This window comes from Azolla caroliniana, unplaced genomic scaffold (assembly GCF_043228905.1).
Source record: "Azolla caroliniana isolate FFs.n. ecotype wild unplaced genomic scaffold, voAzoCaro1.0.p SCAF_3, whole genome shotgun sequence".
NCBI classification, from domain to species: Eukaryota; Viridiplantae; Streptophyta; class Polypodiopsida; order Salviniales; family Salviniaceae; genus Azolla; species Azolla caroliniana.
The window spans coordinates 21847655-21874062 of NW_028230438.1; the positions used below are offsets into that span (position 1 = coordinate 21847655).

The 26408-nt window shown below is 37.0% G+C and overlaps 2 protein-coding genes across 2 annotated transcripts; one reads left to right on the forward strand and one right to left on the reverse strand.

The window, feature by feature from the left end:
* Positions 1-138: 138 nt before the first annotated feature.
* Positions 139-19524, reverse strand: LOC147866572 (sulfate transporter 4.1, chloroplastic-like). The gene is made up of 17 exons (XM_087317030.1): positions 18810-19524; positions 17788-17836; positions 12095-12314; positions 11850-12018; positions 11326-11391; positions 11125-11232; positions 9806-9913; positions 9528-9593; positions 7631-7691; positions 5732-5859; positions 5542-5583; positions 5336-5452; positions 4209-4260; positions 3364-3502; positions 2352-2422; positions 839-915; positions 139-758 (listed from the first exon to the last, which is right to left on the reverse strand). Exons 1-17 carry the CDS (start codon positions 19131-19133, stop codon positions 495-497), a joined length of 2061 nt encoding a protein of 686 aa, XP_087173156.1. The 5' UTR covers positions 19134-19524; the 3' UTR covers positions 139-494.
* A 3627-nt stretch (positions 19525-23151) lies between these two features.
* LOC147866573 (pentatricopeptide repeat-containing protein At2g03880, mitochondrial-like) lies at positions 23152-26149 on the forward strand. The gene has a single exon (XM_087317029.1). The coding sequence runs from the start codon at positions 23326-23328 to the stop codon at positions 25897-25899; it is 2574 nt and encodes an 857-aa protein (XP_087173155.1). The 5' UTR covers positions 23152-23325; the 3' UTR covers positions 25900-26149.
* The last annotated feature ends 259 nt before the right edge of the window (positions 26150-26408 follow it).

Here is a 26408-nt window from a genome sequence, read left to right on the forward strand (position 1 = left end):
CTGAAGGATGGGAATATTAGAGCTTGAAAACAATGGGCAACCAGTGCACTCTTGACACTCTTAAAGAGTCACATAGCACACGTTACCATGCTAGCATTTTTTGCATGTGACATTATGTTTAATTCAATGAAGGCACAATGGACGAATGTTCGTAAGATGTGTACTTAGAATATAATGTGGAAAGTTACATAATAGCTTTACAATTGCGGAATCTCTTCCAATGTTATTGTCATTATTATTGTTAATTACTACTATACACACATCCATAATACAAGCTTTCAAAAGTAGTCTTCCAGGAGCAGTAGAATAGAGCTGGTAGCATTCAAAACATTCCTTCAAAACCTCCTTATCATTGGCATTCCCTACTGCATTCATGAAAAGACACATCTATGCTACATTATCATATGCTACATATCATGAATAATATCTTTACATTCTTGTACTAGGAACCTTTCTATGCCTGTGCTTGAAGAAATTCCAATCTCATTATATTATTATACATTTGAATTATTGCCGCTCAAAAATGGTTCAGTTTCTGAGTGCTGATCAAATGCCATGGGCAGCGCATTATTATGCTGCTGTTGCTGTTGGCCTTCATTATTAACATCCACTTCGATTTGGCGTGTTTGCAAGTGGGTAAGACAAGTCTGTACTGCGTCATGCATCCTCACAAAGAACCATTGCTTGCCCATGATGTCTGGCATGCGGGACTTTGTCAATGTTGCCATAACTTCGTGGTTGGGATTTGCAAATGCCATCTGTACACAATTTTCAACTTCAATTTCATCATGGCATTCGTTATTTACAAAAACCATTCACAATTTCACATCTGACATACCTGTATATTTCGTGATTTATATTCTTCATGCAATTGTTTCAACGCTTGAACTGCACTACTGTCGATGTGAGTTACAGCTGCACAATCCACATATCAAATAAATAGTCAATTGCATGACCTAAGAAGAACATACTTGAACCCTTGTAGAGAACAGAATGTAGAAAAAGTCTTTTAGAATTATTATTTATGTACCAGTCAGTTACTAGCATGTAGGATGAAAGCAGCCTGAATAAGCATTCAGTGCCCCACAATATAATCTGGGCTGTGAATGGGATAAGCCCCAATATTGATCAGGGAAAATATTCCAAAGTGACTTATGTCTAACGGAGATTCCAAAGACAAGATAGCTGGGAGACATGGAGACTTATAGTTACAAGATAGGGATTTCGGCCCTAAATTCATCAAAATAGCTGGGAGACATGGAGAGACTTATAGTCACTATGCTAAAATGTAAGAATGGTTCCAATCACATGACACAAATAAAACGTACTACCCTCATTCCAATGTAGCTTGGATTGTCCACATTTGGACATGACCAAAGTGGAAAAGCATGTTTAATCCAGACTGGATAATGAATGGGCATGGATCAGTCCTACAACGCCTCCTGGAATGGATCAGCAATCAGATGGACGCAATCAAAGCCAAGTAGAGGCTATGCATGTGAATAATGGGAACTTGTAGATAGGTCTCTCAGCATGAAGTTGCAGATTGGAAAGAAATTTGTTGTTGATTCAATGGGCCTATAATGCCAGAGCTATGCATGTGAACTTGTAGATAAGTTTCTTGGCAAGAAATTTATTGTTAATTCAAAAGGCCTATAATGCCAGCTTTAAAATGTAATGGTCGCTCAAAAACTGTAAGGGTATTGATTATTATCAAATTTCTGCACCAACAGCTAGAATAACCAGTGCGCATGTATAGCTATGTCTATCACCGCATTATGTATGGTTGGCATATGTTTCAATTGAATACTCAAATGGCCTTCTTTATAACAAAGCATTTTTTGGCAAATCGAAGCAGAGTATGCAAACTCAAGAAAGCTCTGTAAGATTGTGCGCACCTGGTGATTGGCATAAGCACATTCATTCCCACTTTGGTGATTGTGAGTTCACTCAATGCCCATATGAGAACACACTGTATGTGCAACTTCATGGTGATAATATGCTCATGATAGTGGTGTATCTCTGACACCATTGTATCTTTTCTACTTCACTTCAGTGTCCTAGATAAGTATCCAATCTAAGCTAATTCATATGGTAGGATAAAATCATTGCAGAGTCTCCAGTTACTGTCCAACCTTATTTACCCAGTATAATGGGTAGAATATTTTATCCTAATCAAATATGACTAACATCACATAGAATCATAATATTAATTTTCTGAACATATGGAAAATTAGCATCGCTTCAAAACTAAAAACATGAAAGGACTAACATCACATAGAATCATAATATTAATTCTCTGAACATATTGAAAATGAGAATTGTTTCAAAACTAAAAACATGAAACATACGTGATAATTCGATGATTACATATTGCAAGGGTTCACCAGCACTTTCCGGCTTAAGCTCATATTTCCTTAATCTGTATAGCAACGATTTCATAGTGAATATAATACCCAAAAGCTAAAAGAAAACAGATCAATTATTAAAGAATTCTTTGCTACATTTCACTAGTAGAGACTGAAACCCCACTCCAGCCTATATAATCAAGCAGAGTTTGTACCAAAAATTACTCCAAAATCTTAATAAATGGATGAGGGTCGCAATATGGTCAATATTGAATAAATACTGAGTTAATCCTTGTGGAGTCTGGGAAATGCCTGAAAACAATGAAATTCTCCATATGCCGGCAGTGTCAATAATATCTAATCTGATGAGCTAATTGTGGTTGGACTGTGTTTCAAAGATTTCTTCACATTAGCTTAATGTGGTACTGGATCTATCAGAGGCAAGTGCTGAAGCATGGAAAAAAGCTTAAGGAATTGATATAAAGACTTCTGCTATATTGACATCACCTGCAGCTTTCCAATCTCTTTTTGTTGAGAGACATCAGCTGCCTTTCTGATGAATTGCAGCGGTACTCAGTTTTACACTTTGTAGATTTGAAGGTTTTCAGAAATTGCAGCCATTGCAAACTTTCAGTTTTGAGATTCGCTGACCATTCTAAACACTATATCCTCACGTTCATAGCATGTCTAGTTTTAACATATTGTATAAAACCCATGTTGAATAGCAGTAGAGTAGAATTGATATAAGAAAACACTCAGTTGATCCACAATGCAAAAACTCAAAAGAGCACATTCTTCTAAATAAAATGCCACAACGAAGAAAACATAGCATAGGGGGTTAATATACAGCTCCAATGTCATGGGGACAAAGCCAGGGTACCAGCATATCTACAAATATAGGTTAACAGTACGCCTATAGAACAGGGTTAGTCTTATAATATTTATCATAGTCGAAACCCCATAAGAATGCTATGTGAAAACATTTTCATTTTATTTTTGCAAGTGAGAAACATACCCATCTTTGATAAATGATATATTTGCGAAATACATAGGAGCATCAATACGAATAAGAACAAGCCCAGGATATCTGTAGGCTTCAGGATACTGTTGAACATTTCTGTAAACTGTGGTGCCAGGAAGCCGTCCAAGAATGGCTGAAATCCATAGTAAAAAGGAAATTAGATAGGACAAAGATTTTCACACTATTTTGCATAGGATAGCATAATCCATATGAATGCCTGTTACTGGGCAAGAAGGCAATTCATTTGGAAATACAGGGGAGCCGCTGATTTTGATTTATGCAAATCTACCAACAAAATGGGACAGGAACAATATCTGCACAGCTGTGTGGATAAGAAACACTTCCAAATCATGGGTGGGAAGTAATTTGAAGAACATGGAAGAGGCATGTCATAAGAATGTCATTTATTGATTAGACTTAGCTGACCACTGGAAATTCTAGACTTAGCTGACCACTTCAAATTCATAAGCCCTTCTAAGTCCTTCCAAAGGGAATGTACCTTTAGATTTAAGTGATGCATCTTTTCCAACTCGTCACTGCCTGCTGATTTTCAATAGAATTAATAAAGAAATACCTATAGGAGCTCTAATCTTTGGGCCCAAACAGAACTGACATCAGCTCTCTGCCAATCTACAAGTCTTCATTACTTTTAATTATTAGTTAAATGACAACTTGAGCCTAGTTTAATACTGCCACAAACTGTTAATCCACACTTGGTATTTGAAACACGACACTCAGATACCATGTTTTTCCAAACAGTTTCAATCTCCTGGAAAGTCCTACCTCCAGGATTAAACCTGTCAAACTAAGCGAGAAAGTGATAAAGCGAGAAAACATACCAATATGTGGATTTGCAGATTCATAGATAACAAAAGCAAGTGATAACCCAACCTGAAACACATAGTTACAACATTAAGTTTGCTTGAAAGTAAAAGTCCATTAACAGTCATCTGAAAACTTGAAGCACGAAATAAATGCGCACATGATTTTAGCTAGGAGAGAACTATGAAGAAATATCTCAATGTAGGAGTCCCTTTATGCCTTACCCTAGCAACACCTAATTTAGGGGAGGGAACTCATTTTACTTCTCTATCTTCTCATGGGAATTTATTAGCAATCCAAAGGAATGTCTTAAACCAAAATTTCCAGTAAACCTCCAGTGCAGCATATTGTCGACAGACTGGACACGAGAGATTACGAAAAAAGGTGAATCAACAGGATATATTCATATTCCCACATCTCAGTTTCAATAGTCAAGATTATTTGTTTTCCACTTTCAATAAGTAGAACTTATAATATGACCACAATTCAGAACTTATACAGACACTCTCTTAAATAATTAACCAGAATTCACAATCGTCATTAGAAGTATTTGATTTCTGAGCCTATCAATGTTGGCTGATATCTCAGTAGTAGATGCTTCAATAAAGCAAGTGTGATCTATAACAGGCATCAATATTTTAATGATAATCATTATAGCATTAGCAACTTGAAACATGATTTTCACATCTAACTCATGAAGCTGGGTGTTGTTATCATCAAGAAATGTTTGGATAAATTTGTGCTATGAGAATAATTGCAAACTATATGACAGCTACTAATTTTATCTGGACAATGTATCCAAACAATGCAAAGAATAATTGCAAAGAAGGGGCGTGGCGCAACTGGATAAAATGAAAATATAAATCTTCATGGAAGGGATTGAAAAGGATGGAAGATCCATTAATATCTTTCCGGAGCCTTGATAGTACCTAGGAATATAATATGGAGGGTGATTGTCTAGGAAATTATGATATGGCATTTGAGAATTTCATGTAGTGTATATTCAGATAACTATGAGTGTGAATAGGCATATTCATGCATTGTCAGTCTCAATGGACCTAGCTGCAAATATGTGAAAGAAAATATGCATTCATTACAAGGTAACTTAATAATTAAGACTTTATGTATAGATTATAGAACTCACAGCAATAAGCACGCCAATTTCTACACCAAAAAACAGTGTGGTGACAAAAGCTGTTGTCCATAGTAGGAAGTCACGCTTGTCCACTTGCCATAGAAATATCGGTTCCTCGTAATCTATCTATGCCCATTCAAAATTCACAAAACTAGCATTCAATCAAGGTTATAATATGAGATGGTTATTAACACATGTTCCAAACTAACACCTACCAAACCCAAGACGGCCGAAATAACAATAGCTGCCAGAGTACACTAAATACATAGAAAACAGAAAACTATTAAGATTCAAGTTGCTCTGACAGTTACACTGTCTCATGTATGAAGACAATTATGAATTTTTAAAGTTTTTGAACAAATAACCTCATAAAACAAAGAATAACATATCAGCTGCCTCTAATACCTCAGGCACATGTTCAAAAATTGGTGTCAAGAAAAGAAGAGCTCCTGTCATAACTAAGCCTGTTATAATTCCTGTAACACCTGTCTTTGCTCCACTTTCATTATTCACAGCAGACCTTGAAAACGATCCTGCAAGGAAGTGGACGGTGAAAAAATACTGTTGGCTGTTCCATCATCATTAAATTAAAGTTCTTTAAAGAACATATTCTATGGATCTTAAATAGGACATATATTGATATAGATATAGATATGTGCACTCGTAAATATATCAGGTAGATGGGCTTTTGTATTGCGGAACTGCTTCTGCTTTCTATAATCTCTCCTATGTGTTAAACCCCATAATCATTTTTAGTTTCTATATCTCTGCCTTTAGATATTTCAGAAAATTGTCATTCTAGGTTCACTTCTCTATAAATATCTCACATATTAAAATTCTTCTGTACTCAATAGTATAAAGAAAACAGGCATGTGCTGACAAATGCACAAGAAAAACACGCCCTATGTTGTAATCTATAAACTATAAGATTATCCATCACCATTCCAGAGAGACAGATATGTTTAGACTTAGTATATAATAATGCTAACCATCTAAAAGGGTAACTGGAAACTTTGCAGCACCTCCTATCCTTCATGTGTCAGCTTTTCATTTGTTGTTCTACTAATGTTATTGAATACCATGATTAAGTTTTTGGCTGGTGAAAATGGGACATCTGTTTGGAGACCTCACGCAGACTTAATAGGGTTTAGAGTATTTAATAACCAACGTGTTTTCTCCTATACCTTCCCCACAGCATTTGCTTCAGCCAAAAAGGAGAGGCCCCACATATCACTATAGCTCAGATAAGTGGTATAGAATTGAACGTAATTATTGTCAAGAATGATAAGACTCCCAACCAGAAAACCAATCCAATAGTGTTATCTATCAATCAGAATGCTTCCAAATTTGATCTTTCCTACTCCTGCACAAATAATATGGCTCAGACATCTATGTCGAGCATGTTATCATACGATGGGAAACTGTTGTATGGTTTATTGATAACCAATATTCAAGGTTTGGCTGATATTAGAGCTATGCATATCCATCGTATGGAGAAACAGGGAATTTTTTTAGAAATAGGATACATTGTCTACCATCCCTGGACAACGAGTAGAAACATTACAGATCACCAGGAGGCATGGTCAACTAGTAGCTACACTTGATACAGTGGATGAACGTTCAGGGCCACCTTTTTGTGAATCTTGGTATCCTAGATTGTGCTTTTTAAACAAAAATTGATGATCAAGAACAACAACCAATCCACCTATGTCGCCATGAGAGGAAACTTTGACTTCTTTCCTTTCCTGTCCTGGAACGGCCAGTAGAAACATCCAATTGATCCTTCAGAGTAAGTAAGAACCACAGTCATTAATACTTTCAATGTAGGAACTGACACTCATCAGCAAGTATGTGAGAGCATCAGCTCTTTCTGATACACCACAGGATAGTGCTGGATACTGTACAGGACAGATCTCCTTTATGGCACCCCAGATCACACAAGACTGTATGCCAAAAGGGCCGACAAATATTCTGAAGATATGAGCGTAAAGACAGCCTGCATAATTCCTATACATACAATAAGTGAAAGACAGGTCTGTCATAAAAATCTTGTAGTTTGGCTCCTGGATTAATATTGTCATTCTTTATTTATATTCTATCAGGAACATCTCTATATTTATGAGAAAATAGGCTGAGCCTTAAGATATACATAAACTGAGTGTCTGCAGTTACAAAAGAAATTTAATTTCACTCAAATATATAAACATCCTTTTCTGTCTACTGCATATAAACTAATATTAAAATATAGTGACAGAAGTCTTTTCAGAATTATAGCACTACACATTGACATCTGTAACCAAATACCTGTGGTAGCATAGCAACAGAAAAAGGAACCCAATACATTGGAAACACCAAGCCCGAAAAGCTGCCAAGAAATAAGAGACTGTCAATTATTTGAAATGCAGCATTGTCACAGGTTTTCAAATTCAGTGTTACTGAAGCTGAGATCTAGTTAAAAGCGTTTCTTTCAGTAGTTAATGAGTCTGAATATTACAATTTGAAGAGGAATATCATCTTCTAGGAAATTATGAAATTTATTCATGAGAAAATTGCAGCATAGGAAAACACATAAGTACACAAATCCAACTCTTAAGTTTAGCCCAAAGTTTTAAGTTTTTACCTTTGGTTTTTTTCATATACTGGCTATACTTTTATTTGGTAATAACGTTTCTAAAGGACCATAATGACCTATGAGACCAGACAAAGATCACAACTGTTTATGTTAAGTCATCAAAATAAGACACAGGCAAATGTCTTTCCACTCAAGCTTCTTTAACTCTTGACTTGAACTGTAATCATGAATAACCAGCAATCAGGTTTGGTGCTGATTGTTGGATTTGAAACTGCTGCTGCTGCCCGCTGAGAATATCCAACATTGAATGATCAATATGGAACATTCAACGGGATAAGTAGGGTGTCTCCAATGCCATGTGATGATGGATTGGATCTCGTAAAGGTAAGCATTGGAATCATGATCCCAATTGATGTTTCTGACAAAGAGAAGTGGCTCTAGTAGTATCAGTTCAGATGAAACCTGTTGAAGTTCTCAGGCTAGTTGGATCGGTGAGTACTAGCTCTCCGTCATTGTGAGAAAGAATAGGCAAATTTAGCCAGAGTGAACAAATGGAAGAAAATCAATTTCAGAAATTTTGGAAAAATGAAGGCAACCAAAGTCAGGGAAAATGCTAATATTGCAAGGAAAGAGAGTCAACAATGAAGGAGAACAAGGTGGCAATATGTAGGACAAGGGGGGAATAGTTTTGTGTAAAAGGTATGAGAGAGGACAAACAAAAAATTCCAAGAAGTACAGCAAAAGAGAGGGAGGATGCTCAATACTGAAATGACAGATAAAGCCGCAACGAAAACAGTGAAAGAAAGAAATATATGAACGTCATTAAAAAGAATGGCAAATTATCTCACCAAGGTTTAAACTGTATATGTTCACATTATAATATCAGTAACAAAAAATAAAGAAGAAAGATAACGCTAATGTCCTTTATGACCTATAAGACTGAAAAACAATTCGATCTTAACATGTAGGCTTGTCTTTGAGGACAAACAAACCAACAGAAATGTAACAAAATGAGAAGAACTTCCTGAAGTTCCAGAGAATCTCATTAGATAAGCAGTGAATATTCTTAACTTAGATGAACTGAAACTTCTGCCCTAAAAGATCTCAACATGGGCCAATCCAAGCTGGAGAAACCTTCGAAGCAAGTGAAGCACTTTAGATGTTGGGAGATAATGGTCTTTATCAGTCAATAAAAAAGGATCATTATCCGGATGGACCTAGCCTACATGCACAAGAATTGATTTTGCACAATCTATAGTAACCTCAGACAAATTATTATTACCAGGCCATAACATGGCTAGGCACTGTAACACATACTGCCAAAGAAGATGGATACTCTAGCTTTAGATATACCACCCTAGCAACCTTGAAATTTTCCAAAGTAAAAAGGAAAAACCTTATCAAAGCTATTAATTGCAAAAAATGATGTCAAAAGAGCACAAACACATTAATCACTCACTTCACACAATAGTGTGAAGATATAAGTTTCTTGTTTAAAGGTTCGGTTTTCAAAGCACTGTCACAATCCATTTCCCTAGCATATCTAAACAGGTTCCAAAAAGTCTAATGTATGTTGAGTTTTCCAAAATACAAAAGGCATAACTGGTTAATAGAACAAATGTAGAAAACCTCTTGATTGGAATCAAGCTCATAATTGTTCCTAGCTGCCAGTGTTTTTGCAATACCAACTGATTCCTGCAAGGAAAGAAAAAACCATAACTAAAGAAGAATGTGTAACAGTAGTAAGAAAATACGCAAGGGACACACTCCTTTTATTTTCTTTTTTATGTGAAAGGATATTCCCAGAAATCAGAACAAAAGACAACTTTCACAACATGTACTAGCTGAAGTGCCTCTACATAAATACACCTTGAAAGAGCATTTGAGAAATGCTTGAATTAACTTACCAAGATGGCAACACAAGTTATCAACAAAGCAGTTCCTATCAGGTCTGGAACATTTCCGAAGTGTTTTGGAACTGTAAAAGAAGGAAGACCCTGAGGAATGCTGCCCACCTATCAGTCAAAATCGAAAAAAAGAACTCAATAAATTTTACATTACAATTCATAAGTGCTCTCTAATGATTTTTAAGGCACTATAAATAGCGCCCATCATTCCAAATGATATATCTAAGATAGTATTCGATGCAAAATGGCCCACAAGAAGAACATGTAAGGTTTTATTTTGATTCTTAATCTCTGCACAAATAGAACAGAAACTAATCATTTTTCCCAAACTCTGCTTCAAAGAGTTCTGATAATCCATATATTGACACTCTTTTCTCATGCGGAACTTGACAATTAATCATAACCATGCCCTGCCAGGAAGCTATTTATTCATCATTTCCTTATGACAGGCCTTATCAAAATACAAAATAAAAGTAGATTATAAAAAATAAGAAAACCGCTATGCCTTACACATTGTCTAGTTTATAGGGAGCTATTTATTCATTTTTCACTTATCATTATAAAAACACAAAATAAAAGTGGATTATATGAAATAAGAGAACCATAGTGAGTAAAACATCATCTCCTCATTGTCAGACCTTATTAAAACGCAAAATAAGAGAACCACAGCACATGCACACAAAATTATATAAATTCCCAGTTCTCTTTCTAAGTTGTCCCAAGGGTTTATTCCAAATTAAGAAAAGACAAAGAAGCTAGAATACTCCACCCTAGGTTGATTAATTAAGAGATAGACGCGTCTTAAACTTATGTAAATGTATCCATCCACCTCTTCTGCTACAAACCGAGCCCGCAAATATCCCCTAGCTCACTGAGGATGCATGAACATATGCTGTACATGTCCATTTTAATCTCATACTCTTATCACCATAAATCCTTCGCTTGCGCACACACACACACACACATCATATATACACTGTCAGCTTCAAGGATAAGGCTTCAATTCTTTTCCCCTTAAAATAGTCGAAAGGGGTACATGCAAGAGGGATATCAAGTAAATGGTCAATGAAGGTTGCTCCAGATAGGACGAAAAGAAAGGCCATCAGGCATGCCAATGGCAGCAGAAATAATGGTTGTATGTGTGGCTACAAGTAGAGATGATATAGTGACAGAATCAAGAGTTGAGCAAAGGCCAAGAACGTTTCCAACCATCTTCAAGACATCTCTTGAAATCAAATCCAGTATGAATTGTGAACTTATTCTTTAAGAGGGCTAAAAAGTGACGGTTATCAAAATACAAGTAAGAATGGACTAATTACCAAACTTATATCTGCTGGATTCACAACCCACGCAAACAATGTTCCAACCACAACTGCTGTTAAAGGTCCTCCAGCGCGCAAAAATCTGAGTCTCTTTCTTGTCTTCCCCTGAAGTTCGGAAAGATTAATTTAGAGTGAAGCCAGAACAATTAAGATATAATAGATCAGGAGCAGAAACATAACAGTGCCTCTGATATTTACCAGATGCTTCATTGTCAAGAGAATAAAGAGCATTACCGAACCAAATAGGAAGGGACGCCATTTAAACTGCGTAAGGGACATCAATATATTTAGACAATTTCCCAATTATAAGACAGGAAGATAAAATATCCCAACATGAATTGTATCATTGTAGAGGCTTCAAATTATTTTCCAACAAGCTTCCTTCACATCAAGAACCAAATCTCATGATATTTGAAGTGAACACATTTGAACTTGTGATATGAAAAGCTTATAGAACACTACAAGGAGAGATTTTTTATGATCAAATATACCTACTACCAAGTGAATCCTAGACAGTTTTGATGGAGGCACAAGGCAGGCATTACCTAATATTAATCTTAAATTAAATTACCTAATATTACCTGGATGTATACCCTCGTGCACATTCAATGACTCATGGGAAAAACTTACAAGACAACACTGTCGTCACTCACTCAATCATAAATGTACATAAGAAATTCAGAATGGGCCTTCTGACTGTACTAGAGGACAGAAATATTCACCTCACTCAAACCAGAGGAAATACTTTCCACAAGAGGAATAATTTTGCTGCTTCGAGTAACACTATAGCCCAGAAAATATTTGCTTTGCGAAAGGGCAATAACAATTGCAGATGCCGAGGTAAATCCCGAAATAACGGTGTGGCTTATGAAACGAATCAACCAGCCAAGCCTGAGACCATAACAAATCATGAGAAAAGCCTTGGCTCATTCTATACTGTTTTTGAATAATAATAAATGAAAATCACCTAAAAATACCCATTAGGCACTCTATTACTCCAACCATCAATGCCAACAAGATTGCTAATTCAGTATAATAAGTCTGAGTCTCATCGCTCTCATCAGTTACATCAACAATCTCAGCAAGGACATTAGAGACCAGCAGTGATACTAAAGCAACTGGGCCAACGGCAAGCTGTCTCGAAGACCCAAAAACTGAATACGCAAATACAGGAACCACACCAGCATCTGTACAAACGTTGGAAGCTCTCTCTCTCTCTCTCTCTCTCTCTCTCTCTCTCTCTCTCTCTCTCTCTCTCTCTCTAGCATACATCTTTAAAGAGCTGTGTGATGATTTCCCTACTAACTGGACAGAACATACTACTGTGGCAATCTTAAAGAATGGAGATCCCATGATGCTGAGAAGTTATATGACAATCATGATTGGCCTTTACTTGGCTAAACAATATGGCTCAATCCTAGAGTCAGAATTGAGTGTATGGGCAGAGATGAATGGCGGCAGTTCAGCTGGACAGCAGGTTTTTGACAGGGGTTGACAACATTGCATCACATATTGACCTCTGAGCCTTTATCGAGGATGGCAGAACCCAAAAAGAGTGGATTTCTTGCTGCTATCTGAATTTCCAAAAAGCCTTCATCACAGTACCCCATACTTGGCTCATGAACTGGCTAGAAGCCATTGGTGTCAACGTAGATATGCACAGGGGAATCGATGAACAATATGAATCTGCGTAAGGAAAAACACGAGGTCTTCCAAAGGTTGTCAGAGGCTGTGATTGTAGCCATTGGAGTAAAACAAGGATGCCGACAATCACCCACTCTCTTTGGCCTCTATATGTATGAGGTATCACATGGAGGTTTGGGAGCATACCTACCAGGTATAGCCATATAGACATTACTATATGTTGATGATATTGTGCTCAGCTATGTCTCTTCAAAGGAACTACAACGACATAAATACCTCAAAATCGTTTTGTATGGACAAAGATTTGTCCATAAGCCTAGATCAAACTAAAGTGATGGTGTTTAACAGCTTTGGGAGCTCCCGAAAATAAGGTACTCAAGGTCAACGTTTACATTATCAAAACAATTGTTGAAACATGGACATAATCATTGTTGGTATGCTGAAACGCAATAATGGCTCCAATCACATGGGAGAATCATAATAACACTCGCCCTGTTCCAATATAGTTTGGATTGTCTCCATCTAAACATGTCTAAAGCAAAAAAGAATAGATTGATTCAAATTGATATTATCAAATTAGATAACGGAAACACAGTTTTAGCACCACAGCATCTCTTGGTAGAAAGAAGGGATACATTTAAAAAATCGGAGCATAGATACAATATCACGCCTCTTATATGGATATACATCTATCACATGCGAAGTGAATTGTGATAGGGCACCTACGGACCTCCTAGCGTCCATTAAGGTATTGAGGTAGGAAAATATGTATAACTAATCAATAGACCAAATTAAAGCAAAAGCAAGGTGAATAGATTGGATAAAAGAACCCATTCCTCCCAACCACTCCCAAGCTATGATCAAAACATAGCCATCCTAACACCGACATCCCATGCCGACGGATATTAGGATGACTAGTACCTTGGAATAGGTAACACGATTGTCGCAATGAAAGCCTAACCCGCACCACTAGTGTCTCAAGACTTCAACCTTTTGACATACATGTCTTGTGAGACTTCAACTTTTTCCTAGGCCCCTTGAATAGATGTGCTTTTCTAAAAGACTCTCCATTCATTGGTTGTCAAGATCATGATAGTGGATGTACCTATCATTCCTTCTATCCAATCACATTACTCCCTCTCTAACATTAGTGAACATACCCTTTACTTATGTTTTGTAAATATTGGTGACCTACCATCACCTATGTTTGTGTAGCTATGGGCCTAGTTTACTCTCGAACCGAACCAAACCATTAAGCCATGGTTTAACGGTTTGGTTTTGGTTTGGATTATTAATAAATGGTTCGTTTTAGTTCAATTTGGTTCTAAAACTTAGGTTTATCGGTTTATTGGGTCATAGGTTTAAGTTTTTGATATAAAGGTTTATTGGTTTTTTGTTAACTTTTTTTTCCTTAATGGTTTAATTAATGTTTTTTACTGATTTAATTCGTTTAAATTAAATTCTTATTTAATTTTATGGTTTAATTAAACTTTTATGATGAAATTAATTTAATTTAACGTTTTTTTATTTTTTATTTTTTTAATTGATTTGACTTAAATGGTTAGGTTTAAATTTTTCATTAAATGGTTCGGTTTGGTTTCAACTTTTCCCTAAACAGTTTTGGTTTAAATGGTTTGGTTAAAATGGCTTGAGAGTTTATAAACGGTTTGATTTGGTTTTTGTTTTATATAAATGGTTCAGTTCGGTTTCAAGGCATAACCGAACCGAACCCATACCCAGTTATGTGTACTTAACAATATGCACACACACATAAGGAAGAAAGAATCTGCTAATTCTGTCATCAAGGAGATACCATGGCCTCTTTAATCAAGAACATTATGTTTGTCATTGTAATGTTTTTTATCAGATAAGACGCCAATCTGAAGAACACTATGTTTGCCAATGTACTGTTTTTTTATGAGATAAGAGGGTGATACCACAGCCTCATTAACCAAGGCTTTGACCCACTACGCAAGGTGATGGAATACGAGGACCAATGATGCGTGGGACTATTTTGCTAGAACTCAAGAACACGGGGATAAGTTGTTGAAGGACAAGAACACAACACACAAGCTCATCAACAAAGAACAAATACAACTTTCTTTAGCCCATCATACTTATGCTAAAAGTCAATCAACAGCTACACAAGTGCCCTCCTGGCCAGGACATTGCAGAGGGGTTACAATAGATCCAACAATAGCACCCTGGCCTTATGGACCATAACCTGACCGCCCTTGTCATTGACAAATAATCCCCCATCATTGCAAGAGCTTCCCTCACATTGAAGATCTCCCCATTTTGGATTAAATCATACTAGAGATCTTTCAAAGGAAAATATTATAATCTCTCTATCTGACTTGAGAATATTATAAATATAATGTGTGTGTGTGTATATATATATATATCAGGATTCTTTAGTCACTTTTATTTTTATTTACTTTTTACTCACATTTATTTTGGTTTTGTTGTTCTCAAAGACAAGAAAACATTTTAGGATGTAATATCTTGTTTGGTCTTATAGTTCAAACGAGTGATTACATCTTAAAATGTTTGTCTTAAAAGACATTAATTCTTTCTTTCTATCAGAAGACATTAATATATCTTTTCTATCGAAGACGAGAAAACATTGTATGATGTAATCCCTTGTATGGTGGTCTTATAGGCCATTATGGCCTCTTAGGAGTCTCAACCAAGTCACTCAAAAGGGGTTACAACAAAATCAAGCAATAGCGATGTGCCATGCACATGGCCACAACCATTTCGACTATGGCCTCATCACCCTTGATAACTAAGGTCATTATCTCTCCATGTTAAATTTCGGAAATTTTTTGAATACAAAAGTTTCAATGTATCCAAGTTTAAGATCTTAAGTTCTTAGTATACCAGCTCATTAGTACCCTGTGTTTAGCTATATTTATTTTGGTTTGTTGTTCTCAAAGACGAGAAAACATTGTAAGATGTACTCTCTTGTTTGGTCTTCTCTGCCATTTTGGCCTTCTAAAAGACATTAATATAACATTCATTTAGAGGTCAAATATTTTATTAGCCACAAACTAAACTGTGGTTATTTGATACACATGTCACACCAACTCTTCTCTATGGAGTAGAAACATGGGGACTGAGTCTTAACAAGGCAAATCATTGGAAAGATTTAGAGAGACCTTTAGTGTCAATGATTGCTCGCATGATAAGGAGCAAAGCATCGGTGCCCCACGATATAATCCGAGCAGAGATGGGAGTTGCACCTATAATAACCGAGGCATTGTTCCGATCAGTGACATTTATCCAATGTCTTTGGGAGTTCCCTAAACGAAGGTACCCAAGGTTGGCACTTATGTCATCGAGACAACTGGCTGAAAATGGAGACACTCATTGTTGGTATGCCGAAATGCAACAATGGTTCGAGTCACATGGCATGAGTATAAATGCACTACCCCCATTCCAATATAGCTTGGACTGTCCCCATCTAAATATGACCAAAGTGGAAAAGAATTGAGTGATCCGAACTGATATTATTAACTTGGAAACCAAGATAACATGGATCAGCCCCAAAATACCACTTGGTGCAAAGATGGCCCACTATAAGACACTTCTTACACGCATTGGAGGATGGATTCATCATCAGGCCACCTTATATGGACATACATCTATCCAATGCGCTGCATAGTGTGATAGGGCAGCTGGGAACTTCATCACATCAATTACAGATTGAGGTAGGCAGATATCCACGACTACCTCTAGAAGAGGGAATTTGCCAATTGTGTCATCAAGGAGTGGAATCTGAACACTATATTTGTCATTGTAGTGTCTTTTATAAAATCAAAGGGAGATACCATTACCTCTTTAAACAAGGCTTTGGCCCACTACGCAAGGTAATGGAATATGAGGACCAACGATGCCTAGGACTTTTCTTGCTAGAGCTCAAGAGACATCGGGAAAAGTTGTTGAAGAATACAGCCACACAAGCTCATCCACAAAGAGCAATCACAACTTTCTTTAGCCCCATCACTCCTAATGCTACAAGTCAATCACGGGATACACAAATGGGCTCCAAACCAGGACATAACAAAGGGGTTACAATTGATCGGGCAACAGCAATTTGCCGTGCACGTAGGCCCCGGCCCCATGGACCACAACCTCGACCTCGACGCCCTTGCCATCGACAAATAAAAGCCATTATCTCCCGCCATCGTAGGTGCTTCCCTCGCTTCAGAGACATTTCCATTTTGGATCGACCTATGCTAGAGGTCTTTCGAAGACAAAATCTACAATATATCTAACTTGAGAATCTCACATGTGCCAAAAACCAGATTCCCTCGTTTCTTTTCTTTTCATCTTATTTACTTTTATATTTACTGTGTAATATTTATTTTATTTTTATTTGTTCTCAAAGACGAGACAACGCTTAAGATGTAATCTCCTATTTGGTCTTATAGGCCATTTTGGCCTCTTAAAAGACGTTAATATATCTTTCTTTCTTTCTTCTTTCTTTCTCTCTAAATTATGATAATATCACAACTCGTTTCATTCCTCTCTGAAATATGTTGTTTTGGTTTTGTGAGTCAATTTTGGCATTTCTTCAAACGTCAATATGATATTTCATCTCTTTTCTCACAGTTGTATTTAAATAGTAAAGTTCACACAGCCACTCTAAACGTTGTAACTGCCTCTTCCTAATTAGTAGTAAACTCAACAGAGTTAATCCATTCCATTTAAATAGCTCATCACTACTAAATTCAACAAAATTATTCATTGATAATATTTACCATGAAATAAGTAAAATTGGGAGTAGGGCTATATGGCGTATTAACATTATTCATTCAAAATTATTCATAACATTAACCGTGAAATAAGTAATAACATGGGGGTAGGGCTATATTTTCTAGATCACCTTGTGCATTACATCAAAGATTTCATATTTGGTTCCTATAGTTAGAAAGATCTCCCTTAAATATCAATTGCTACAAGTTAAATTTGATAAAACAAAACAATTTATGTAGAGGATAAAAATCTTACATAGCCCATAAATAGAATCAAGACCAGCCAGGTTTGCATAAGACATTGCCTGCTCAACAACAAAAACAAACCATTGTGTAAGCGATGAAATAAAAACAATGATACTGAAAGAAAAACTAGGAAAGTACTTTAACTTTTATGCATCCAAGAAATTTGTGGCCTAAAAAACGTCATCACATCCAAGTTTCATATCTAACATTACAGTGAATAAAAGCAGTACTATAAAAAAATATTGTATATATAAAAGCAGATTAAAATATGTCCATTAAAGGTTATAGCTTAATAATTCAGCACAATATTCATGGGTTATAGCTTAAGCCTCACATATGGTCTTCTTAAGCATCGATTAGTAGTTCCTTAGAATGTGCATGAATCTTTGATAGAAATGGGCTATGTTTGAATAATCTACCAGTTTATACATGAGCATTTTAATGCAATGTGGTAGAGAGAGGACGATGGTTGTATACCGACTGAAAACATTTCAAAGCATAATGTGGACACAAAATTATTTATGATACACAGCACATTGTAAGTATAAGCTCCATTCCTTAAGCTTATGTTGCCTAACAATTTGCCAGCATAAGTTCCCTGCTTAAGCTTATGAAATCTAACATAATAATGTAAAACATAAGCACCCTTATTCACCTCAACAAATCTAGCATATTCTGCACAGTCAAATCCATAAAAAAGGTGACACAATAAAGCTTCTTCTCAAAAACGTTGTACATGTTATAAACAAAGTCTTCCTTGCTTGACCATACAAAATTTAACATTTTGCAAATGTAAGGTTCCTTGGCTTAACCTTTCCATGTTTCATATGAAGTAAACATGCCTATAAATTTGCTTCTCAAATCCACAAACGCAAAACCACAGACAAGAAATCTCTTTCCCAAATTCACAAATGCAACAGAAGTCCAATATTCAAATCGTCTTCTTTCTTCTCAAGCATATTACTTCAGGATGTGATGATGATGATGGTTGATGAAAATGTTAGTTAAAGTGACAGCATTTGAAATTTTTACCTGCGGTACAAGCATAGTGCCAACCGTGAGTCCGGCCATGATATCGAGTTTGAGGTCAGACCTCCAGTCATAGATACGCATCCAGCGCACACAGGGGAGGAAGAATTGAATCCATTCAATCCACGAGGAAGGCCATCCTTGGGATAAGTCCCCCCATACCTCCTTGAATTTCCCTTTCGTGACTACATCCACAGGAGCATTACTACCAGGGTATTGCAAGGGTAGAACTGATCTCCTCGTCCCCATGGCTGCCGCTGTTGTTCTAGAAGAAGGCGGCCATTGCTGAATAGACTGGATATCTCTCACACTGTTGGAAGTATGCATTTCTTCGTGTCCTTTAGGAACCTCGGTCTAGGGATGGAGGATTGGAGGATGGAAGATGGAAGATGGAAGATGGAAGATGGAAGATGGGAGATGGGAGATGGGATAGGGATGTGGTAATGATTGGGATGGGGGAAAGGGATGGTTTATTTGAGCTTGGATAAGCCCTGCAGATGCTGCATCAGGCAAGCTGAGGAGGAGCTGTGTCTGAGAGGCTCAGCATGAGGGGATGGGGTGGATTGTGTAGGGTTCTTATGCGATGGATGAATTTGAGGCAGATTCATGAACCTACGCTGAATGCTGACAGATGAGGAGTGATGATGGGGATGGTCCGGTCCCCCCTGCTACTGGCACTGCAGCAACACCAGGAGCACGCTCGTTCCATGACCTCCCCCTCTCGCTCTCTCTCTCTCTCTCTCTCAAATCTGTATCATGTATGACTATTGGTTCGGTTTGGTTCGGTTCGGTTCGGTTTAGGGAATAACGAGAAGAAGAGAAAGATAGAGGTTATTGCCTGAGTGAGTCTTCTTCTTCTTCTTCTTCTTCTTCTTCTTCTTCTTCTTCTTCTTCTTCTTCTTCTTCTTCTGCGTCTTTGTCTTCTTTCATTTTCGAGAGTCCCCCTGATGAGCGAGCAAACGAAAGCCGCGTTGTGTGATCTAGCGTCGTTCCAACCCCCATGGGTGGGGCCACCAGGCCTTTTTAGAGACACACACATGAGCAAAGCTACAATGACACAACTGTGCTTGTCTTGTCTTCGTAGGTGCCACTTTGCCCTTTTCTCAAGAGGTACGTTAATGCACTTTCTTCTTCTATCTCGTCTTTTGCCTAAGCTTATACCCAGATTCCAAGTCGTGTGTGTGTGTGTGTGTATAGAATCTTTCATGGCTAGAAAAGCCTCTCTCTCTTCCTTTTTCTTTCTGAGCATGAAATATCTTCTCTTCCTCTAGGTACTTTAGGTTCGTGTTCGTATTACCAATAATGCCTTTATTACTTTATTCGAGCGTTGTCATTTCTTGGTCGCGACAAAGAAACAATTGTAAATTTAGATATGGAGTACATAATTAATATACGTATTGGGAAGCAAGCATGCTCGATCGAGGAGAAGTGCCCCAATAACTCAAATGGCCCTCTATAAAAAGAAAAGAAAATAGGATGTATAATATATATATATATGGCCATTCACTTGTTGAAATAGCATATACAGGTACTCATGATTGGGTTAAGGAGCATTTAGGAAATAAAAGAATGCGTTGAAGTTATTTCAAAGCTTTTCTCTAAAACATTTTTTAGTGTCCAGATTCAAATTCTAAACCAAATGATATGACTTCATGGAAATAAATAGCATTGACCATACTACCAAGCCAAAACTTTGCAATTGATTAAATTCACACTTCATACTTGCCATCACAACCTAATCATGTGTCATCTCTCTCTTCAAATACACAAGAATTGTTGCAAGAAAGAAGCATATGATGGTTTAAAACAAGGTGTGGTGTAGGTGCATGCCAAGCCTTGTCCTCCCAACAATAGGACATATATTATAGCCTCCATGTAAAAGGCTACTTTGCAAAATTGCATGTCCACTCATATCCCACAACGTTATGGTTGTGTTTCCAAACCCCATACTTGGAGGCATCTTAAAATGGTCCCACGACAGTTTGGGTCACTCTAGGAAAACATTGTAATACGTAAGTTTTGTTAATAACTAATGTACTTGCAGTTGACTTCTACTAAATGTGATATTTATCAATGGAAGTATGGTGATTTCGTGTTATAATTTTTTCATCAATTAGTTGATTAAAGTGTTCATCAATCCCGTTCCTTTAATTAAACGGATGTAATGATGATTTCTTATTGTGAATTTGTCATTTGAACTAGTTAATTAGCGTATTTGTTAAGTATGATAGGTTAAGTCTCCCATTCTTAACAAATTGGGCAAAAAAATAAGAAATCATGGTAGTCTTATTTATTATATCGCTACGTATCTTATAACAAAACATCCAAGCATGAGTTTTCCATTGTATACTCATTTATCTCGATTATAACTAGATCCAAGTCAAAGTTTGAACAGGGTGAGATATCAATGCTTATGTTATGCCCTTAGCTTATGGGGGTCTCCAAACAACAAGAAAACACGGTTGGGACACCAATTAGGACACAAATCATGGCTATATCTTGTTATGAATACACGAGCTTACAACCTTCCCAAATCGGGACAAACCACTCAGAGTTGGGACAAGTCGAGACGAGTTGGGACAACTCCCCAAAACCACCAACAGGAGTAGATAGCAAAATGATTACACGATCTTTAGAGCCAAGATGAGAATGAGAGAGTGTGAGAGCATGTATCTCAGAAAATGGTGCTATGGGAATGGTTACAAACAAGGAAGAATTCTCCTTGTATATGCCAAATATGGCCGTTGGGACTAGGTTTTCCCAACCCAAAGTGGCGTCTTCTTTGGCACTGGGACTGGTCCTCTTGGTGAGCCCCAACTCAGATTGGGACAACTTAGGGACACCACACCTTATTTGGTAACCGAAATGACAACTACCTTGCTCCAATATTTGGCCATGCAATATTAGCACATGCCTTTCAATGCAACCATGACAATAAGAATTTTACATCACTTCATGCAAAACAATTTGAACTTTACTAAGTTTTTTGAATGTTGAACACAAAAAGCGTAAAGACTACAATCATCAATGTTGATACTCTATTGTTGAACTATAAAAGTTGAACCAATGTAACTATGTTTATAGCATACATTGCATTCTAAATATATGAATTTCACTAACCCTTGAACTTATGACTTCAAATAGTTAAAAGAGTGACACTTCACCACAACCAATGACCATCCAAAGCCCACTTGTCACTAATACAAAAGATTTTCTTCTCATCTTCTTCTTAATTTCCCAATTCATCATTGTTTCGGGGCTTTGGCTATGATAGTGCTCGAGTTAAAATGGACATTTACATGTTGTAAAAGCCTTAATCGAGTTTCTGCAAAGGGGTCAACACAACTCCTACCTTAGATTGATGACTTCCAATAGTTAATATCAAGTCCCAAGGGGTCTCCTTCCTCAAGATGACCATATGAGTTATGGTGGCATCACTCACCAATTACAAATAATGCATCATTATTCAACAGATAAAAGCACTAACCTCTCCACTCATGTGAACATGGAAACCTTGAGGGCTCCTAAGGTTAAAGAAGTATATTTGTCTCGATTAATAAAATAATTACTATTTAAGAAACATACAAGTCATCTCAATAAAATAAGTAGTTGCTACGTAAAAAAATATATTTAATGTTTTGGAAAAGTTACATGGAGGATTGTGACTTTTAGTGCATGGAATGGGGCAAGAATGACAACCAAAAGGTAGCCCAAACGTCGATAAATCCAAATGCCCCTTTTATATGAGAGCTTTTGCTCTTTTATATAAGGTTGAACAAGTCCCTTTCACATTATGAGACCATTGGGCATTAGCCATTGCCACCTAATAAAGGTTGAACAAGACCCTTTCACATTATGAGACCATTGGGCGTTCTCTGTGCATGAGGAAGTGACTTCCATGAAAGCTTCCCATTCAATTCTAGTGTTGTATCATATTGAAACATTGTCTTTTGTCTTAACATATCCTCAACCATGTTGGCATACATACATGATGCTCTTTTTTAAATCAAATCATTCACAAATATGGTTACATATCTTGCATTATCGTTTAACTTTCATATACTCTCAAATTCCTTCCATACATTTAAGACCATATAATACATATAATGTCAATGACATTATTCTCATTGCATTTTCGACATCTAAAATCACCGACATCATTATGTAAAGATATACCAATTTGCACACGAGAGAGATTTGATCAAGGTAAAGGCGAGACTTATATGAGTTTACGAATAAACACATATCCCTCACTTTTTTGAATCCCTTGTCTCTTGCAAAGAGAACTAAAAAACTACTTGGATCTAACAAAGTTGGAACAGGGGATCTTAATTCAGCACATCCATTGGTTTAAATCAAGCTTTTGGAGGCCCTGCTTTCCCCCCTTATATTGAATCCATGAAGTGCATATATGCTCCAGTAAATAATCAAAGTTTTTGGAGGCCATGGATTTCCACTTACTGCCAATCCCTGAAGAACTCATGTTCAGCAAGTAACTGTTAATGCAGATCTTCTATGTATGTTTCATGTTCATCCTGCCAGATTACTGAACAGGAGGAAATTCTCTTCTCGGGGACACAATCAAAAGGACCGTCATCATGCCTATTGTGATGGGCATCTTGAAACTGACAAAGCTTTCCATCGGTTCAGACAAATGCAAGAAGAAGGGATTTTGCCCAATAGTGTTGCTTTATGCAAGCTTCTCTCTGTTTGTTCTGCGAATGCAAATTTGTTTTCTTTTGACAGAGAAAAGAAGGAAATTCTCGCTCAAGTCTTGAGTAGTGGGCGAGAAACAGAGGTCGTTTTAGCTACTTCTATTCTCAACCTATATGGAAAAAGTGGAGACATCGACAAAGCAAGATGGTTCTTTCATCATAACATGCCCAAGAAGGATACTATTGCATATAATGCAATGATTGCTTCCTGTGTAAAGCATGGATTTAGTGAAGATGCAATACAACTTTTTGATGATATGCCAATTGAGGGAATCATTGCTGATCGAGCCACATTTGTTAGTATATTATCTGCATTTTCTAGTGAAATGGAACTTGACAAAGGAAAATCAATACATTCCCACATAGTAAAGGTTGGATTAGATTCTGATACTTTTATTGGAACAACCCTCATTCGAATGTATAGCGAAGGCAACCTTCTTTTAGATGCAATGGATGTCTTCATCAGATTGCCAAAACATAATCCGATAATATGTCTTTGTTTTCTCTCTGCATGTGCTAGCCATAGAGCATTGTCTCATGGCATGTTACTACATACTTATATGATAGAATTGGGTTATGTTCTCAATGTCATCATGGTAACTGCCATTCTAACTATGTATGGAAGATGTGGTAGCTTGGAAGATGCATTCATGATGTTTGAGAGAGCTCCCAATCTAAACCTAGTTTCTTGGAATGCAATGATAGCCACTTTTGCTCAATGTGGAAAATCTGCTCATTCAATATCTTTATGGGAGAAGATGATGTGTGAAGGGTTTACTCCCGATAAGGTAACATTTGTGTGTCTTATCGATGCATGTGCAAAGCAGATGGCCTTAATTGAAGGTATACGATTGCATGCTTGTGTGCATGTTCTTCAATATGACCGTGATATTGTTATAGGGACTGCCCTTGTGAGCATGTACGGTAAATGTAAGAGCTTAGAAGAGGCATATAAAGGATTTAACATGATTCATCAATCAGATTTGACTTCGTGGAATGCCTTGCTTTCAGGTGTATGCCAGCATGGTAAAAGAAAGAGTGCGTTCAGAATTTACATGCAAATGTTGCAAGAAGGGGTTATGCAAGATAAAGTTAGTCTTGTCAACTTGCTTAGTATATGTGCTATAGAGGGAGGTCTAGGAAATGGAAAAATGGTTCATGCTCAAATTATGTGCTCTGAACTTACCGATGGTTATAATAGTACCATGGGAAATGCCCTTGTAAATATGTATGGTAAATGTGGCATTTTGGAGGAGGCACTATACACATTTGAGAGGTTAGTAAAGAAGGATAAAGTGGCTTACATTGCTGTTCTTTCAGCCTGTGCTTGTAAGGCTGCATTAGTAGAAGGAAAGCAAATCCACGCTTATATAATCGAAGAGACACAACTTGTATCAGATATTTCCATAGGAAATGCCATCTTAAGCATGTATGGAAAATGTGGTAGCTTAGACTATGCATACCAAGTTTTCAATAAAATGCATGACAAGGATGTTGTCACATGGACAACAATGATCTCAATGCATGCGCAAAATGGGCATGGGAAATACGCTCTTGAGATTTTTGAAGAAATGAGACGAAATGGGATCGAACCTAACTCTGTGACTTTTCTGACTGTTCTTTCGGCTTGTAGCCACACAGGTTTAGTGGAAGAAGCTTGTGAGAAATTTACCATGATGTCGGATATCTATGGTATTACACCCAATATAGATCATATCAATTGTATGATAGATATACTAGGAAGGGCAGGAAGATTAGATGAGGCAGAGAATATGATGATAAAATCTCAACCAAGTGCAGTATCGTGGATGACTCTCCTTAGTGCGTGTAGGCATCAATCAGATGTTAGAAGGGCTGAACGGGCTGCAATGAGAGTATTTGATTTAGACCCACAAAATGCTGCCCCATATGTTATGTTATCTAATGTATATACTGATGTGGGTAGAGATGATGATGCAATACAAGTCATGAAGAGAATGAAGGATAAGGGTTTAAAGAAGGAACCTGGATGTAGCTCAATTGTGATCCATGGGAAAGTGCACAATTTTCTTGCTAATGACCATATCCATGCCCAAAAGCAGAGTATATACAAAGAGTTGCAAAGGTTAAGGCAGCTTGTTGAAAATAGTGATAACGTGAGTGATGTCCTTCCTTCTCAATGGTATCATAGCGAGAGATTGGCCGTTGCTTTTGGGCTCATCAGTTGTCCTGGTGAAGGAACACCCTTAATTATCACTAAGAACCTTCGCATTTGTCCTGATTGTCACACAACATTTAAGTTCATCTCTAAGATTATGAGAAGGAAAATCAGTGTGCGAGATGTGATCCGATTCCATCACTTTGAAGAGGGAATTTGTTCTTGTTCAGATTTTTGGTGAAAGACCCATACGGCAAAACTCATTAGACATCGATTCATTTTCATCTATTGATACTTGTAAACGTATATCAATGCATTCTTCTGTATCAATACATGTAAATATAATTTCATCTCTAAGATTAAGAGAAGGAAAATCAGCGTGCAAGATGTGATCCGATTCCGTCACTTTGAAGAATGAACTTGTTCTTGTTCAGATTTTTGGTGAAATACCCATATTGCAAAATTCATTAGACATTGATTCATTTTCAACTATTGATTTATTCTTCTGTGTCAAAACATTTAAATATACGTTGATGCATTCTCACGTCTTTGTTTAATATCTTCCATCTTCTTGTCATGTATTGAACTTTCATGGCATTGATTCTCAAACAACACTTGAGAATGATACTAAGTTTATATCTTAACTTACTTCTGTGTCAACCTGTAATTCTGATGTTACCAAACATCATCGGTGGTTTCCTTTCAATGTATCCTCTATAGTAGTAGCTGCTCACGAATAACATCCACAAC

Bases quoted from the DNA above. Each gene is read 5' to 3' on its own strand.
- LOC147866572 (XM_087317030.1), bottom strand. From the start codon at position 19,133: ATGCATACTTCCAACAGTGTGAGAGATATCCAGTCTATTCAGCAATGG. The intron at 12,019-12,094 runs GTGATTTTCATT...TTATGGTCTCAG, and splicing joins TGCCTAATGGGTATTTTTAG to GCTTGGCTGGTTGATTCGTT. The intron at 5,453-5,541 runs GTAGGTGTTAGT...GAATGGGCATAG, and splicing joins TTTCGGCCGTCTTGGGTTTG to ATAGATTACGAGGAACCGAT.
- LOC147866573 (XM_087317029.1), top strand. From the start codon at position 23,326: ATGTTTCATGTTCATCCTGCCAGATTACTGAACAGGAGGAAATTCTCT.